The sequence below is a fragment of the Carcharodon carcharias genome, chromosome 1 (genome assembly GCF_017639515.1).
Source record: "Carcharodon carcharias isolate sCarCar2 chromosome 1, sCarCar2.pri, whole genome shotgun sequence".
Taxonomy (NCBI): Eukaryota; Metazoa; Chordata; class Chondrichthyes; order Lamniformes; family Lamnidae; genus Carcharodon; species Carcharodon carcharias.
The window spans coordinates 140,901,533-140,919,921 of record NC_054467.1 but is presented as its reverse complement, the minus strand read 5'-3'; the positions used below and the strand labels follow the sequence as shown (position 1 = coordinate 140,919,921).

The 18,389-nt window shown below is 43.7% G+C and overlaps 1 protein-coding gene across 16 annotated transcripts in view; it reads right to left on the bottom strand.

Annotated features, from left to right (window-relative positions):
- The window catches only part of LOC121287879 (LIM and calponin homology domains-containing protein 1-like), a 518,147-nt gene that overhangs the window by 46,731 nt on the left and 453,027 nt on the right, over window positions 1-18,389 (bottom strand). For all 16 annotated transcript variants that reach the window (XM_041205922.1, XM_041206441.1, XM_041206524.1 and 13 more), the window contains 3 exons: window positions 17,584-17,763; window positions 9,297-9,526; window positions 1,960-2,078 (listed from right to left, as the gene is read on the bottom strand). In XM_041205922.1, the coding sequence (XP_041061856.1) occupies window positions 1,960-2,078; window positions 9,297-9,526; window positions 17,584-17,763 (529 nt within the window). The remainder of the gene's footprint in view (window positions 1-1,959; window positions 2,079-9,296; window positions 9,527-17,583; window positions 17,764-18,389) is intronic.

Here is an 18,389-nt window from a genome sequence, read left to right as displayed (position 1 = left end):
AGACAAAAATAATAACGTCAGTCAATGAGTGTTTTACTGACAGAGCTGCCAAAAATTGTCTGGCACAAAAGCTAATTAGAGCTCAAATACGAGGAGAAAATGGAAAAACTGGCCATAAATGGCTTGTGTATTACTAAAACAGTCTACGTTATGCTATTTTAAAAAGACTTACTTGCAATGTTCAGTATCTACCAACTTTGGAGACCAATTAGAATAGGCATTAACTTCAGTTGCCTTAGACATGGGGCTCCATTCTACGAGGTGCCAGACTGGCCGACCCCATTGGCGAAAAATTTGGGAAGAACTGCCCAGGAGAACACCAGCTGCCCTACAGCTACTTAATGGCCAATTGGAAGTCCTGCCTTGGAGAGCTGCCAGCCAATCAGAGACGACAGCTCTCCAGTACGTTGGGACAGGGGATCAGGATTTGGGTCAGTGTTTGGTGGTGTCGCCAGGTGCCAAGCGAGGAGGGTAGAGCTGGAATTCGACAGGCCAACGGGAGGGAGAGCAATCTGTGGGGGTGGGGGAAAACCTCAGGGAGGCCCCTTTGATGGGCTGAGGGGGTCCATTAAGAAGGGCATCCCTGCCCGCCACCAGCCCATGCAGGGAAAGCCGCTGCCTCGCACGGGCTTCTCCCACTGCCAGTTAAATCCTGCCGACAGTCGGATGCGGCCCTTAAGAATTAATTGTGCACTTACGGGCCTCAATCAGCCCACTGGTGGACAGGCCGCCTGCCACCCAACCCCACTGCTTGTATGATTGTGGTGAGGGCAGGGGCAGGCGGGTAGGCAATGGTCAGATCACCCACTGGATTTAACAAGACCCATACATTCAAACCGCCGGCAGGAGAGCATAAAGTCCAGTCCATGGTCTTAACAGTGGCAAAGATGCTTCCCTGTCATTTAAATGTAATTACATTCTCATCAGGTACAACCCAAGAGCCACCATCATCACAGGGAGCTGTCTTTTTCCTTTAATCTGATGTTCAAGTGCAATGGGCATCAGGCAGGAAAATAGCACGTATATTTGTCTCAGAACCACTCCCCACTAGTTAGTTCAGGTATTTACTGCTATTTGCCTATATGTTGAGAACAGATAGGCTTTGATCCAGTTTTCAAAGCACAACAAGGCAGGAATACCGGGCTCCTCATGAGGTTTAGAGGCAAAAGGCTAGATGCCATTATTGTAACTCTGCCCTTAATTGGCTTCACCCCATAAATGTGACTTTCTGCTTCCATACGTCTGTCATAAACTAAGAACATTAAAAAATAGGAGCAGGAAGAGGCCATCTAGCCCTTCAAACCTTCTCCTCTCAAGTCTGACTGATCTGATCGTGGCCTTAACTCCACTTTCCTGCCTGTACCCCATAACCCTTGACTCTGTAGCTGAAGTTTTGCTGACTAGCTCACCTTGATTGGATACCCAGAGCACTTTTCTGAAGACTACCAATAGGCATTCGACTTTAAGATATGGCAATAGTAAAAAATCCAGGCCAAGCAATTCCTTCCTTGGGCATATTTAATATTCTGAAGTATTTAAAAGGTGCACTGTCATTAGGACACAGAAACTCCCAACAGGCAACAGCTAAGGCAACAACAACTTGCTTTTGCATGGGACCTCAATGTAGCAGGAGCATTATCAGACACAATTCAACATGAAGAAACATATAAGGAGACAAATGATCAAAAGCTTGGTCAAAGAGAGAGGATTTAAGAAGCATCTTAAAGGAGGAAAGGTAGGGAGACAGAGAGCTTCAGTGAGTGAATTCCAGAGCTTGAGGCCGAGAGGGCTGAAGGCATGGAGGTAATTGTCCACATGCACGGTAGCTGAGGAAAATAACATTTCACTATCCTTTCCTCAGCACTTAAGTCAGAAGAAACAGGGTTTTTTGGGACCATCTAGTGTTTCAAAAATTGATGAAAAAGCAAAAATCCAGAAGATACGTAGAGGAAGCCTAACCTTCAGTTGGTAGTTGCTGGTGAGCCGAGGAGGGTATTTGCCATGCTGTCTGGTTCTGACTTTCACTAACAGTCTCTTTGTCCATTTGGAAAATGCCTACTTCTGATGGGAGGTTCAACCTGTTGGCACAGAAGTCAAATGTTATTTCATATTTCCAACAATAATTATACTCTTTTCTATCTTTAGGAGATAAACTAGTGACACAGCACATATCGCAACATTATAAAATGTAATTAGGATAAGGTTTTATCTTTGTAAGTCTTCATACAGCTACTCTTAACCTCAATTCTTTGGGGAGTTGGGGGAGATACTAAGTGGTGTACAAAAGTCTTGTGGCACAGTGGGAAGCATTCCTTCCTCTAAGCTAGATGTCCCGGGTTTGAGTTCCACCCCAGGACTTGATGGCCAAAGAAGGTGCGCTAATAATGTAGCCAAACAGGTTGAGTATCAACCTGCTAGTCTTTCCAACACACGCCCATGGCAGGAGGTAACAGCAGGAGATTCTTGGTCAGCCATGTGATGGAAAGATAGTTGGAGCCAGTGACATAGGTAGGAATAGGGATATGATTCTACAGTCAAAATTTAGGAAGCAGGACCTCAAAAGTAGTAATCTCCAGATTACTCCTGGCACCGCATGCAAGTGAGCATAGAAATAGAAGGATAGGTCAGATGAATGCATGGCTGAAGAGATAGTGCAGGAGGGAGGGCTTTAGATTCTTGGGACATTTGGGTTGGTTTTGGGGGAGGTTGTACCTGTACAGGCCGGATGGGGTTTCACATAAACAAAGCCGGGACCATTTTCTTTGCTAGTGCTATTTGGGAGGGTGTCATGTCCATAAGACATGAAAGAGATCATAAGCTGTATAAATCAAGCCTTATTTAAAAATGGATTTTGCTGGACCAAAAACATGGCTGCGGCAGGTCAAATGATTTTGAAGTTGGCTACAGTTCTGGAAGCTTCCAAAAGTAATTACAGGACAAAGCTCAACCCTCATCCTTGTGAAATCTCACGCCTATCATGTGTAGCCCCATTACAATCAATGAAACAAGGAAGCAACAGACAGTCTGTCTTCCCAGCCTGGATTTATAACAAAGAGAGCAAGCCATCAAAACACGTTATACCTGTGGAGGTGCCAACAACTTCAATCTAACTCCTAAGGCGAGCAATGGATTTTGACCAGAAACATAGAAACTGATTGTTAACCTGAAACTGACTAATCAATGGGCAACACCACATGACTTAAGCTCATTTGGCCTTTGGAAAGTTTTGACAGAAACATAGAATAATAGGAGTAGGTCATTCAGCCCTTCAAGCCTGCTCCGCCATTCAATATGATCATGGCTGTTCCTCTATCGCAATGCCATACTTCCACTCTCTCTTCATACCCCTTGATGCCTTTAGAATCTAGAAATCTATCTATTTCCTTCTTAAATATATTCAGTGACTTGGCCTCTGTGATTGAGATTTCACCGCCCCCTGAATGAAGAAGTTTCTCCTCATCACAGAAGGCATTGATAAGGTGCCAGCTCAAAGGTTATTGCGGAAAACAAAAGCTCACAGTGTAGGGGTAACATATTAGCCTGGATAGATGATTGGCTGGCTGGCAGAAAACAGACAGTATGCATAAATGGGTCTTTCTCTGATTGGCAGGATGTAACGTGTGGAGCCCCACAGGGATCTATGCATGGGCCTCAACTTTTTACAATTTACATCAATGACTTAGATGAGGGGAGCGAAGATATGGTAGCTAAATTTGCAGGCAACACAAAGATAGGTAGGAAAGTACATTGTGAAGGAGACGAGTTTGCGGATGGATATTGATCAATTGTGAGAGTGGGAAAAATCTGGCAGATGGAGTATAATGTGGGAAAATGGCAGAAAGAATAAAAAAGCAGAGTTCTACTTAAATGGAGAATAACTGCAGAATTCCAAGGTACAGAGGGATCTAGGTGTTCTCGTGCGTGAATCACAAAAAGTTAGCATGCAGGTACAGCAAGTAATCAAGAAGGCTAATGGAATGATATCCTTTATTACATGAGAAATTGGACATAAAAGTAAGGATGTTATGCTACAGCGATACAGGGCATTGGTGAGGCCACATCTCAAATATTATGTGCAGTTTTGGTCTCCTTATTTAAGGAAGGATGTAAATGCGTCAGAGGCAGTTCAGGGGAGATTTACTAGGTTGATACCTGGAATGAGGGGCTGTCTAATGAGGAAAGGGTAAACAGGCTCGGCTTATTTTCACTGGAGTTTAGAAGAGTGAGCGGTGACTTGATTGAAGTATACGAGGTCCTGAATGATCTTGACAGGTAGATGTTGAAAGTATGTTTCCTCTTCTGGGTGATTCCAGAACTAGGAGGCACTTACTTAAAATTAGGAGTCGCCCTATTAGGACAGAGATGAAGAGAATTTTTTTCTCTTAGAGGGTCGTGTGACTTTGGAATTCTCTGCCTCAGAAGGTGGTGGAGGCGGGGTCATTGAACATTTTTAAGGCAGAGGTAGATTGATTCCCTTGCCTAACAAGAATCTAAGGTTATCAGGGTTAGATGGGAATGTGGAACTCGAAACACAAACAGATCAGACATGATCTTATTGAATGGTGCAGCAGGCTCGAGGAGCCAAATGGTCTACTACTGCTCCTGTTTCGTATGTTTGTATGACCACCCGACCACCGACACACCCTCACTGGCCACCCCCACCATTGACTACTCCTTATGACCACCTGACCCCCACTAAGCATTCCCCCACTGACCACCTGCCCCCTCCCCCCACTGATGGCTCCACTCCCTCACCACCCTACGCACCCACTCCCCCCTCCCCCCACACCCTTCCCGGCCGATACACCCTACCCCCGCACCCTCAATCCTACCCACTTACCTTATACACTTGTATTCTCCCTGGCTTCTCAAAGTGACTGGACCTTTAAACATACTTGCTTTACGGCAGCTAATACTGAAAAAGGGGGGCATGCCTTCCTTACTTGCAACTCTGCTGCCCTCGACACAAGGCCTCGGGAAGCTGCTGCACTGCATATTTTTAACCCAGCCGGAGTCAGAAGGCTCATCGAGAAAGGTGCAGCTACATTTCAGGGTACGTAACTAAGAGCAGAGTGGCAATCTGACTGTAGCTGCCACGCCACAGAAGTTATGGCCCACGATATTATGGCAATAACAGGGACCTGGCTCAAGGAAGGCCTGAACTGAGTGTTAAATATTCCTGGAAACGAGGTGTTCAGGCAAGATATTAAAGGAAGAAAAGGAGGAGGGGTGGCATATTGACTAAGGAGAACATTGCAGTGCTGCAGACAGAGCATGTTTCAGAGGGGTCAAGAGAAAAATCTATTTGGTTAGAGCTAATGAACAAAAATGGTGCAATTACATTGCTCGGCGTAGTCTATAGACCACCAACTAGAGGAATAGATGCAATGAAATTATATTGAAGTGCAAGAATTATAGAGTTTTGCTGAAAAAGGACATTTTGTCAAAGCTTTTCATCTTGCACTCATCAGGACAATTGCAAGAATGTCAATGTCAGGGGAAGCAACAAGTTTATTCTGTATAAGAAGAGAGTGCTGATTGATTGACAAGTGGACTCTGATTGCTAGAGAGGTTGCCATCAAGAATGCACCAGTTAATGGTGCCTGACAGTTAACTGCCAAGCATTGTTTAAAATTTAAACCAGAAAGCTTGACTCTGATTGGTAAAGACATTATTTGTCCTGAGGAATGGACCACCGAATGGCTATCACTTATTTTGTTTAGCTGAAACAGGCACAATCTTTTTTCAGCAATATTCAAGTTCAGTACAACTAAATGACTAATTATAGAGTACTTATAATGGGAGACTTTAATTACCTGAATATAGACTGGGATAGTAACAACGTAAAGGGCAGAGAGGGCCAAGAATTCCTAAGGTGTGGTCAGGAAAACTTTCTACAGCACTGTGTTTCCAGACCAATGAGAAAGGAGGCACTGCTAGATCTGGTTATAGGGAATGAAGTGAGCCAAGTGGATCAAGCGTCAGTAGCGTTTAGGGGGCAGTGATCATTCTGTCATAAACTTTAGGTTGGCAATGGAAAAGGCATAGACAAAGAAAAATTAACAGGGGAAAGCCAACGTCAATGAAGTAGGAATGGACCTGGCCCTGATAAATTGGAATCAAAGATTATCAGGCAAAACTGTAACTGAACAATGGGCTGCCTTTAAAGAGATAGTTTGAGTATAGTTAAAGTATGTTCTCATGAAGGGGAAAAGTAGGGCAAACAAATCCAGAGCTCCCTGGATAATGAAAGAGATAGAGATTACAAGCTGCATAAATTCTTTGATGCACCACATGCGTAAATACTAATGGATGATTGCCAATTAGATAATGGGATGTCAAAATATTCATATGTGGTACTCTTAACTACTTTATATAGGTTATTTTGAGAGTTACCCAGAAGGAAAAAAAAGTAAAACTTGGCAATGACTGGTACTGGTCTGAACTGGAAATCTATTTTAAGATATACAAGATCAGTTTGGACCAGTATCAGTCATTTCCCAAGTTTTACTGATTCTTTCCCACTGGGTAGGCACCAGACCATAACATTGATGCTGGCGCTGCTCAAAATCTAAACAAACACATTTAAGTCCTGACCTGAAGAGCCCCCACTACACTGTGGTGAAACAATAGCCTTTGAATAGCAGCCAGTGTTCGTGGCACAATTGTGCTGAAAAACTTAACTTCCTTTTAGGACTTCCAAGTCTTAAAGAGATAAAAAAAAAAATGGGCCTGTCAAGGAAAGGAATGTTAGAATTGGTACATAAATTACTTTGGACATCCAATATCAGCATAAGATATTCATCAGATATAACACTGTTAAATGTGGAGTCTCTGTGAGTGAGATTCCCTATCAGTGCTGAATTAAGGGCAATCTTACAGTGGCCCCATGCCCACTATGAAATCATTGAAACAGTCCAAGCTCATTTCATAAAGGAGGGCATTTGTGACCTGCAGACAGGGAAGGTTTTTACTCATTTAATAATTTCATGTGTGAGACTTTAATGCAACCTTGATCATTTGATCTAATTTCCGTGATGGCAATATTTCTTGTCTTTAATCTTCAACATTGAACAACTCTTAAAAAAGTGAATTTTTGGAGACTTCATGTATAACATGCAATGTTGCAGAATTAGAGTGTAGATTGGAGAGTCTGGTGCAGAGGCCAGCATTCCTGTTTTGCAGCTTTCTTTATGTTTCAAACAGTAAATTCTCAGACACTTCACGCCTGTTGTAGAATCCTGCTCAATGGCAGCACAGATTGGGGAATTAAGCACAGAGAACAATAATCTCAATTTGAAGTGCACCTGATTATCAAGCCATTAAATATAAAAGCTATGTGAAGTAATTTAAATAATCAGGAAATTAGGCGTGCCACACATTGGACTCACTGATCTCCGATCCCTGCTACCGTCAAGTCAGACCATACTAAAAACAGCCTCAAAACATGTTTCACTTTATTATCAATTGTTTACTTCTTTTCAAATTTGCTTTTGGGCAGACCTGAAAGGGTCTAGATGATTGGCATGTCAAAGAGGGTACAAATTAAAAAATATCATTGGACCTCTTACTGCCTAATAGGTGATGATTTATTATGTCAAGAAAACAAGAAATTGTAAGGTTTTTCATATGCTAATATCAATGCCATTTTCTTATGTACTGGAAGACAGGCAGATGGGGTAATTGGACTAAGAGCCAGAGTAAGTGCACAAGTCGAAAACCAACAGTAAGAAGTGGTTTTGGAATGTTAATGAACCAAGAGGAACCTCAATCAGAGTTTTGCATAAAGTAGTAACAGGGGTGGTTTAGAACTGAGTTGTTTTTGTTCAAAGGGGGTAAATGCAGGTTGTAAAAGATGTAAATGAGGTAAAGATAGGGTAAGTTTATTTTTACAAGTCTAAGAGCGAGGGTAACAAAATGAGTTTAATCAATTCTGGGAAGAAAGCATTTCTGAAGAGACTGGTTGATACAATAGAGAGATCAAAGGGGAGGAATGCATTTAAAGAAATACTGATACCTAGGTAGGGGTAGCTGTTTAGACCTCGCAGAAGACAGTGTAAACAAGGCCAGACCAGGGCCAGGATTTTTCCTTTGGCGGGCAGTGGGGTGGGAGCGGGCGAAGGTAGGCCCGGAGCCAATTGTCACCTGCGATTGGCTCCGTGCTGCCATTTTACGTAGGCAGGCCTTAAGTAATACATGACCAGTAGTGGTCAGCGCAACCCGTGTGGGTGGGGGGAGGAAGGAGAGTCAGGGCCAGCGATCTTCCACGCATGTGCATGAAAGAGAGCAGCAATCTCCTTGAGGCAGGGAGCTGTCTCAGGGAGATTGAATGGATATTAAAATAATGAAAGAAATGATTTAAAAATTTATTTAAACATGTCTCCTCATGTGACTGTGTCATGTGGGGACATGTTTTTATATTGGTGGAAATTTATGTATTTATTTAATAAAAGCTTCAGGAAACTTCCTCTCGCTCATGGATGAGGTTTCCTGAAAAACGTGAAGGCCACTTGGGCTTTCGCCTGCTCGTCAACCTTGAGGTTGGATGGGAAGCATTCACAAGTGGCTCAATAGATTTCTTAATGGTCTAAATAGGCTGTTTACATTTCGGCAGGCGTGCAGCTGAACAAAATATTGCAATGGCACACGATGACAACGGGACGCACGCCCAACATCATTGTGCGTCATTTTACGCATCGGCGTGTCGACATCTACATGCCAACTGGAAGGTTCTGCCCCTGAAGATGCAGCTGCTGTCAGCCTCAGATGCCATCACAGGGAAAAAAAGCACTGTGTGGTAAAAATTGTTCGAATTCTATAGATTTTAAAATCTATATGGATAATTGCTGAACAAAAAAGGGGAAGGTTAGCTCTGAGGGTAGTAAAGTTAAGATTCTTGTGGAACAGTTTTAAAGTACAGTTTACTGTGTAAAGCCATTCTTGTGTTTAAGTACAATTGTGTTTTTTTTCCCTTTATTCTTTTAATAAATGTCTACTTTACTATAAATTCATCACAGGTAGTTAGGGACATCATTTCCTGATTTTAGAACCTCCCTTCATACTATACAAATTGCAAAAAAACATTTTGGCAGCTGTTCCAAGTTTCCCTCAGGAATTTGGGCAGCTCAGCATTTACCATCAGCCATGTCATAACAATAAACAAAATTAAATACAAAATTTTAATTTGCCTGCTGTATAACTATGATAACATTAATGTGAAACGCGTGGTAATGTAATTACTGTACAGAACGAAAGGTAAGACATTTTGTAAAACATATAATTTTACTCGTACGTACTTTTGCTCTTCCAATCCCAATTGTTTGGTCTGCCAGTGCCATTTCTCCAATTTGTCCTTCTCAGCTTCATCCCAGTTTTCCCGTTGTCCGTCCTCATCCGTTTTGAGGACCAGTGTCTCTGTTTGCTCCGATGTTGACTCTTGTTGCTCTCCCTTCTGCCTCTGTTGCTCCTCTTCTGCCTGCATCGGTCCCTTGTCTTCTGCCTGCCAACTCTCTGTTTCTACCATATTCTAGCAGTTAAAGGTACAATTGAGTTTCTAGATCAAAACAATATACATAATTTGTCTAATACAAAAACAAAATACTATGGGTGCTGAAAATCTGAATTAAACACAGAAAATGCTTGAAAATACTTAGCTGTTCTGGCAGTCATCTGTGGGGAGAGAAACTGAGTTCAGGTTTCAAGTCAATGCCTTTTACCAGAACTGGAAAAAGTTAGAGATGCAACAGGTTTAAAGCAAGTAGAGAGGGAGGGAAAGTGGCAGCAGAGGAAAAGAACAAATGGCCTGACCTGTGTTAGGATGGAAGACAGGAGAGATTAAATGACAAATTATATGATTCACCAAGGAAATGCGGTGGGGGAGGGGGTAATGGGGCAAATAAATAAACAAAAGACGGGCTGAATAATACGAGGGGTGTATGGCACGCCACAACATAGAAACCATGTTGTCGTGGAGTCAACCTGCTCCACGCCGACCTGCCCTGCAGCCATATTGCACTGCGGGGTGGACCAACGAGGGCCGAATGTGACTTCTGCCTCTCAGTGGAGTGCAAGTCCCACCCTCTGGAGCTGCCAGCCAATCCGAATGCTGGAAGCTCCATCAGTCCCGACAGCTCCAAGAAGGCGTCAATGACAGCTGCCAGAACAGCAGGAGAAGAGGGAGATCAAGGTCCTTGGATCCCTAGAGTCGTTAAGTCTGGGGTCTTGGGCCAAGAGGGTTTGGGTAGGTTAGGGAGAGAGGCAAGAGGGGAGGGGATTGGTTTAAAGAAAGGAGAGGGCGTGAAGGAAGTGTGAGAGGGGTGGTTCGGCCTAAGGGGGAATGCCCCATGATCAGCAAAAGCAGCCCCTGAAAAGTGACCCCTTCTCTTTCTTCCTGCCCTTCAAGCACTTGAGTTAAAAGATCAGGCTTGTGGGTGGGAAGGTGGTGGGTTGGGCACCCATCATATTTTACGTGCCTCTCCCCCACTGGAAACATGCCCGCCGGGGGCATGTAAAATTCAGCCTGATGTGTCTAGAAGAGGTGTAAATGGAAAAATGCAGAATCAGTATTATGAACTGGCATCCAAAAACAAGCAAACCCCATAAAAAATGATCTGAAATTATTGAAATGGAAGGCTGTAAAGAGCTTAATCGAGAAATGAAATGCTGTTCCTTGAGCTTATGTTGAGCTTCATTGGAATAGTGCAGGAGACTGAGGACAGAGGTGTCAGAGTGAGAGAGTGGAGCAGAGAATTAAAATGACAGAAGACTGGAAGCTCAGGATCTGAAAGGCTCGAGATGATTGGTATGTCAAAGAGTGGATAAACTTAATAGAGGTGCTCTGAGCAGCCATCACTCTGTCTATGTTTGGTCTCCTCAAAGTAAAAGACACTGCAACATGAGCAGGGAATACAGTATACCAAATTGAAAGAAATATAAATAAATCATTGTTTCACCTGTAAGGCATATTTGGGGCCTTGGACACTGAATAGGAAAGAGGCAACAAGGCAGATGTAGCATCTCTTGTACTTGTATGGGATGGAGCATTGGGAAGAGGAGGTTGTGTTGGTGGGTGATAGTGAAGTGGAAAGAACAGTCCCTTGCTGAGTGAGGAGAGGAAGTGAAGATGTGCTTGGTGGTGGCATCACACTGGAGGTGGCGGAAATGCCAGAGGGTGAGTTCTCGAATATGAAGGCTCCAACATATTGCCTCCGTGCTTGCTTTAAACCTGCTACACCTTGAACTTCTTTCATTTGATGAAAGGTTATGGACCTGAAACATTAACTGTTTCTCTCTCCACAGATGCTGCCAGACCTACTGTGTATTTTCAGCATTTTCTGTTTTTATTATAACCTTTATCTCTTGACGACTTACATCTTAGCATAATGACAGACCAAACTTGTGTTACCAGTGCCAAGCCAGTCATCAGCATTCCCTTGGTATTGTCCATTTGTTAGCAATGCGAGGTTTAAACTTCTAAATAAAAAAACTGAAGATGCAGGAAATCTGAACCAAGAAAGAGTAAAAAATCATGCAGCAAACTGGTCAGCACCGATGGAGAGAAAAGATAAGTCAACTTTTCGGGTTAACCTTAATCATGACTGTCTTGAGATCACATCAGAATAAGGCTGTCTGAAAGTATTCAAGCTCTGCTTATACTCCATTGGAATGCCACACAGAAGAAAATATGAGCTATCTGCATATGTACAGAAGCACTGCTACAAGAAAAAGATTTGTGGCCATGTTTCTCTGTCCTGCTGCTTGACAGCCTTGCTCTGTTCTGAAACTTATGCTGCATAAGAGCAATCTGAGTGGAGTATAACTTCTAGACTGACAAAAGAGATCCTGCATCTACATTAATATGCAAATGAATGGAGACATTGGGAGTGAATTTTCTCAGACTTCCCCTGCTACGTTGCTGTAACTTGCTCAGAAATCACACTTACAAATGTAAACGGGGTTTCTGCTAAAGTTAACACAGTGGAGCAAGAGAAACCCTGAGGAAATTCACCACCACTGAAACAAGATAAACTTACACTGCTGCCAATATTATGCACGAGCTTGTCAAGTGTCCTTTAAATGAAGGCAGTTAAATACAAAGTCAGAAAAAAGCAATTGTACATTTTTAAAATAAAATGGTTGCCTTATTAATGAAATGTAAAATAAAGACTAAACTTAATACAAATCTGTCTTAAAACTGGAAATACCAGGAGTGGTCAAACAGTTTTGGTAATTCCAAAAAATACCAGGTTTGTGTTTTTCAGGACTCAGATACAAGAACATGGCATCTCTCAATTGGATACCTGAACTATTGAGATAATGCAACATAATCTGACTTTTAGAAGTTTATTCATTCATAGGATCTGGGCATTATTGGCTAAACCAGTATTTGTTGCCCACCCTAATTGCCCTTGAGAAGGTGGTGGTGAGCTGCTTTCTTGAAATGCTGCAGTTCATGTGGTGTAGGTACATCCACTGTGCTGTTAGGGAGGGAGTTCCAGGGTTTTGACCCAGCGACAGTGAAGGAACGGCAATATATTTCCAAGCCAAGGATGGTGTGAAGCTTGGAGGGAAACTTCCAGGTGGTGGTGTTCCCATGTGTCTGCTGTCCTAGTCCTTCTAGGTGGTAGGAGTCACGGGTTTGGAAGGTGCTGTCAAAAGGAGCCTTGGTCAGTTGCTGCATTGTATCTTGTAGATGGTACACACTGCTGCCACTGTGCATTGGTGGTGGAGGGAGTGAATATTTAAGGTGATGGACGGGGTGCCAATCAAACGAGCTGCTTTGTCCTGGTTGGTATTGAGCTTCATGAGTGTTGTTGAGCTAACTGAGTTTTGTTTCATCCAGGCAAGTGAAGAATATTCCATCACGCTCCTGACTTGTAGATGGTGGACAGGTTTTGGGGAATCAGGAGGTGAGTTACTTGCCATAGAATTCCCAGTGTCTGACCTGCTCTTATAGCTATAGTATTCATGTGGCTAGTCCAGTTCAGTTTCTGGTCAATGGTAACACCCAGGATGTTGATAGTGGGGGATTCAGTGATGATAGTGCCTTTGAATGTCAAGGGGAGATGGTCAGATTCTCTCTTGTTGGAGATGGTCATTGCCTGGCACTTGTACAACACGAATGTTATTTGCCACTTATCAGTCCAAGCCTGAATATTTTCCCAGTCTAGCTGCATATGGACACGGACTGCTTCAGTATCTGAGGAGTCACAAATGGTGCTGAAAATTGTGCAATCATTAGTGAATACTCCACTTCTGACCTTATGATGGAAGGAAGGTCATTGATGAAACAGCTGAATAGGGTGGTGTCCTCAGCCCAACCCTAAGGAACTCTTGCTGTGGTGTCCTGGAGCTGAGATGATTGACCTCCAACAACTACAACCATATCCCTTTGTGCTATGCATGACTCCAAACAGTGGAGAATTTTCTCCCTGATTCCCATTCACTAAGGCTCCTTGATGCCATACTTGGTCAAAAGCTGCCTTGATGTCAAAGACAAGTCACTTTTACCTCACCTCTTGAGTTCAATTCTTTTGTCCATGTTTGGATCAAGGATGTAATGAGGTCAGGAGTTCAGTGCTTTCAGCCTTTTCTTCTTAGCATGTGGAGTGAATCGAATTGTCTGAAGACTGTCATGTTTGATGTTGGGGGCCTAAGGAGGAGGCTGAGATGGATCAGCCACTTGGCACTTTTGGCTTAGGATGGCTGCAAATGCTTCAACCTTGTCCTCTGCACTGATGTGCTAGGCTCCCCCATCATGGAGGGTGGGAATATTTGTGAAGCCTCCTCCTCCAGTTGGTTGTTTAATTGTCCAGCACCATTTATGACTGGATGTGGCAGGACTGCAGATCTGATTCATTGTTGTAGGATCGCTTAGCCCTGTCTATTGCAAGCTACTTCCGTTGTTTTGCATGCAAGCAGTCCTTGCAGTAGTAGTAGCTTTACCATGTTAGCACTTCATTTTTTGGTATGCTTGCTGCTGCTCCTGGCATGCCCTCCTGCGCTCTTCACTGAACCAGGGTTGATTCCCCAGATTGATGGTACTGGTAGGATGGGGACGTGCCAATCCATGAGGTTATAGATTATAGTTGACAATTCTGCTGCTACTGATGGATGCCTCATGGATGATCAGTTTTGAATCGCTAGGTCCGTTTGAAATCTTTCCCATTTAGCAGATGGTAGTGTCACACAATATGATGGAGGGTATCCTCAATGTGAAGACGGAACTTCATCCCAACAAGGACTGTGCTATGGTCACCTCTACTGATACTGTCATGGACAGATGCATTTGTGACAGGTAGATTGGTGAGGAGGTCAAGTGTGTTTTTCCCTCTTGTTGGTTCCCTCACCACCTGCCATAGACCCAGTCTAGCAGCTATGTCATTTAGGACTCAGCCAGCTCAGGCATGAATGGCGCTACCAAGCCACCCTTGGTGATCGACACTGAAGTTCTCCAGAGTACATTCTGTGTCCTTGTCACCCTCAGTGCTTCCTCCAAGTGGTGTTCAACATGGAGGAGCACTGATTCATCAGCTGCGGGGGGGGGGGGGGGGGGGGGGGGGGGTTGTGGGAGGAGCTGTAAGTGGGGTGGGTGGTTTCCTTGCCCATGTTTGACCTATGCCATGACACTTCATGGGGTTTGGCTTCAACATTGAGGACTCCCAAGGCAACTGCCTCCCGACTGTATACCACAGTACCACTACCTCTGGTGGGTTTGTCCTGCCACTGGGACAGGACTTACCAGGACTTACTTAGCGAATGGGACATAAAGGGGAGGCTTGTGGCAGATACCGAGGGCTCAAAACAGCGGAAGCTCTAGAGGAGTATAGAATGTGTACAGGGTAACTTAAAAAGGAAATTAGGAGAGCAAAAAGGGGGCTTGAAAAAACATTGGCGGGTAAAATAAAGGAAAATCCAAAGTTATTTTGCAAGTACATTAAGAGTAAGAGGATAACTAGGGAAAGAGTACGGCCCATTAAAGACCATGGTGGTAATTTGTGTGTGGAGCCGGAACGTAGGTAGGGTTCTAAATGAATACTTTGTATCAATGTTCACATGTGAGAGGGACAATGTGGATATGGAAATCAGGCAGAAGGACGGTGATATAATTAAATAAATTAGCATAGAAAGAGAAAAGGTTCTAAGTGGTCTGGCAGGCTTAAAAGTAGATAAATCTCCAGGCCTGCATGAAATGTATCCAAGGTGTTGAGTAAGGCAAGGGCAGAGATAGCAGGGGTGCTAGCAATAATTTTCAATACCTTTCTGGCCACAGGAGTGGTGCCAGTGGACTGGAGGACAGCCAATGTGGTACTGTTATTCAAGAAGGAGGAAAGGATAAATCAGGAAACTACAGGTCAGTCAGTCTAGCCTCAGCGGTGAGGAAATTATTGGAAGCAATTCTGAGGGACAGAATTAATCTAGACTTGGAGAGGCAGGGATTAATCAAGGACAGTCAGCATGGATTTGTTAAGGGGAGGTCATGTCTGTCCAATTTGATTGAATTTTGCGAAGAGGTGACCAGGTGTGTAGATGAGGACAATGCATTTGGCGTAGTCTACTTGGACTTCGGCAAAGCTTTTGATAAGGTCACGCATCGGAGACTGATAATGAAGATAAGAGCCCATGGAATCCAAGGCAATTTGGCAAATTGGATCCAGAATTGCCTGAATGACAGGAAGCAGAGGGTGATGGTCGAGGGTGTTTTTGTGACTGGACGCCTGTGTTCATTGGGGTTCCACAGGGATCAGTGTTGGGTCCCTTGCTGTTTGCGATATATATTTAGACTTGAATGTAGTAGGGTTGATCAGTAAGTTCGTGGATGACACGAATATTGTTGGGGTGGTAAATAGTGAGGAGGATAACCTCAGATTACAGGAGGATATAGATGGGCTGGTCAGATGGGCTGATCAGTGACAAATGGAATTTAATCTGGATAAGTGTGAGATGGTCAGGACAAACAAGGCATGGAAATACATGATGAATGGTAGGACCCTTGGTGTGCATGTCCACCAGTCCCTTAAAAGTAGTGGGACAGGTAGATGAGGTGGTTAAGAAGGGATATAGGATACTTGCCTTTATTAGCCGGAGGCATAGAATATAAGAGCAGGGAGGTTATGCTGGAACTGTATAAAACACTGGTTCGGCCACAGCTAGAGTATTATGTGCAGTTCTGGAAACCACATTATAGGAAGGATGTGATTGCACTAGAGTGCAGAGGAGATTTACCAGGAGGCTGCCTGGGCTGGAGAGTTTTAGTTATGAGGAGAGATTGGATAGACCGAGGTTATTTCCCTTGGAGCAGAGGAGATTGAGGAGGGACATGATTGAGGTGTATCAAATTATGAGGGGCATAGATAGGGTAGACAGGAAGGAACTTTTCCCCTTGGTGGAGGGGTCAATTACCAGGGGCATAGATTTAAGATAAAGGGCAGGAGGTTTAGAGAGGATGTGAGGAAGAATTTTTTCACCCAGAGGGTGGTGGGAATTTGGAACCCACTGCCTGAAAGGGTGGTAGAGGCAGAAACCGTCATAACATTTAAGAAGTATTTGGATGTGCTCTTGCGATGCTATGGTATACAAGGCTATGGGCCTAATGCTGGAAAATGGGATTAGAATAGTTTGGTACTTGTTTGACCAGCCCAGACTCGATGGGCCGAAGGCCCTTTTACTGTGCTTTAGACCTCTATGATTCTCTGACATTGTCTGTCAGGTATGATTTGGTGTGTATGACTGTGTCGGGCTGGTAATTGACTACATTGTGGAATAGCTCTCCCAATTTTGGCACAATTAGTGTTACTGACGTAATTGCATAAATGTACAAGACACTTGGATAAAACTTTTTTTAAATGACATAAATAGGTTAATGTCTTTGCTGCCATAACATGGTGGGGAAGGGGAAGTGTCCAGTCTGCTTTTTTTACCAACTCTGGTGAGCGAGCGTTGCAGAATATGCAGTGGTGGTGGGGGGGTGGGTGGGTGGAGTGGGAAGGATGGCGGTGTCTGCTGGATCCAATTCCTGGACATGCACAGGATGGTCCCGAACACAAGCCACTAATCTGCAGCACCTGTTGCAAAAGGCAAGTGGAGCCACCACGAGACCAGGACAAACAACATCCCGGGAAGGCCTGAAAAGGCCAAATTATGGGACAGTCCCAGGAAACCCGGGATGGTTGGCCACCCAGTTTGGGGGTATCCCTGTGTGTATCGGGAACACCCCATCCCCAATCCCCCACCCCCGGGCTCCGATCAGATTGGCTGGAAGGCCTTGAAGGAGGGACTTCCTTTCACTGGGGGGATGGAAGTCCCACAATTACCTCATTAACAATGCCCCCAGCATATTATCATTGCGAGGAAGCCTTTTTTAAAGCTGGTCAGCTCATGGCCAATCCTACCAGTGTGGGGTTGTCGGTGGGGGGGGAGGGGGTGGGCAGTGAACAATACACCCTCTGTAAAATCTATCCCATGTATAAGGCTGGAACCAAATGGGGAGTGGGGTATTTCTGACAATAGTTACACTATATGAAAATTAGTGTTATATTTACAGAATTTAAATATTTCAACACACTCCAAGCAAATCCAACTTACTGTTTGTTTCTGCAATTCGACCTGCTTGTTCTCCCAGTCTACAGGGGGTCCCTCAGGGTGCTCAGAATTCCTGTTTTCCTCAGTTTTTGATGGAGAGATCCATTCATTGGGAAGATTGATGGACAATGGTGGTGATCGTGGAGTCAGTGGAGTCACCGTTTCCTGAATGATTTTACGTTCCTGGTGAAAGGAAAGTTGGAGACAAGTGAATCACAGTAGCTCATAAGTTTAGACAAGTAATTTAAAAAAAGTTTTGCAAATAATGAATTGGAGATGTATACTCTGTAGTATTTATGCTCATCACTGGGTGTCACTATCACATTTAGTAAAGGTATAACATTATATGTTGCAGCCAAAATACTTTCTGGAGTTTATGGTGACAATGATGGAAAAACTATCAGCATTCTGTCATTACTCCACAGAAACTAACAACAAATTCAGGAGTCTGCAGATGTGCAAAATATTGTGGAATCCAGAAGTTGCTGTTGGTGATTCTATGCTTTTCCAGAGTGCATTGTTGATTGCTCCCAGACTGCAACCAATGGGAAATGAATGAATTGATGAGAACTGCCACTTTAAACTTGTTAATCTCACTGGTAAAACTTTGAAAAAGTTACAAAGATAAAAGCAAAACACTACAGATGCTGGAAATCCAAAACAAAAACAAAAATACCTGGAAAAACTCAAGTTTGGCAGCATCTGCGGAGAGGAACACAGTTAACGTTTCGAGTTCGAATGACCCTTCAACAGATCTAAGTAAAAATAGAAGAGAGATGAAATATAAGCTGGTTTGGGGTTGGGGGGGT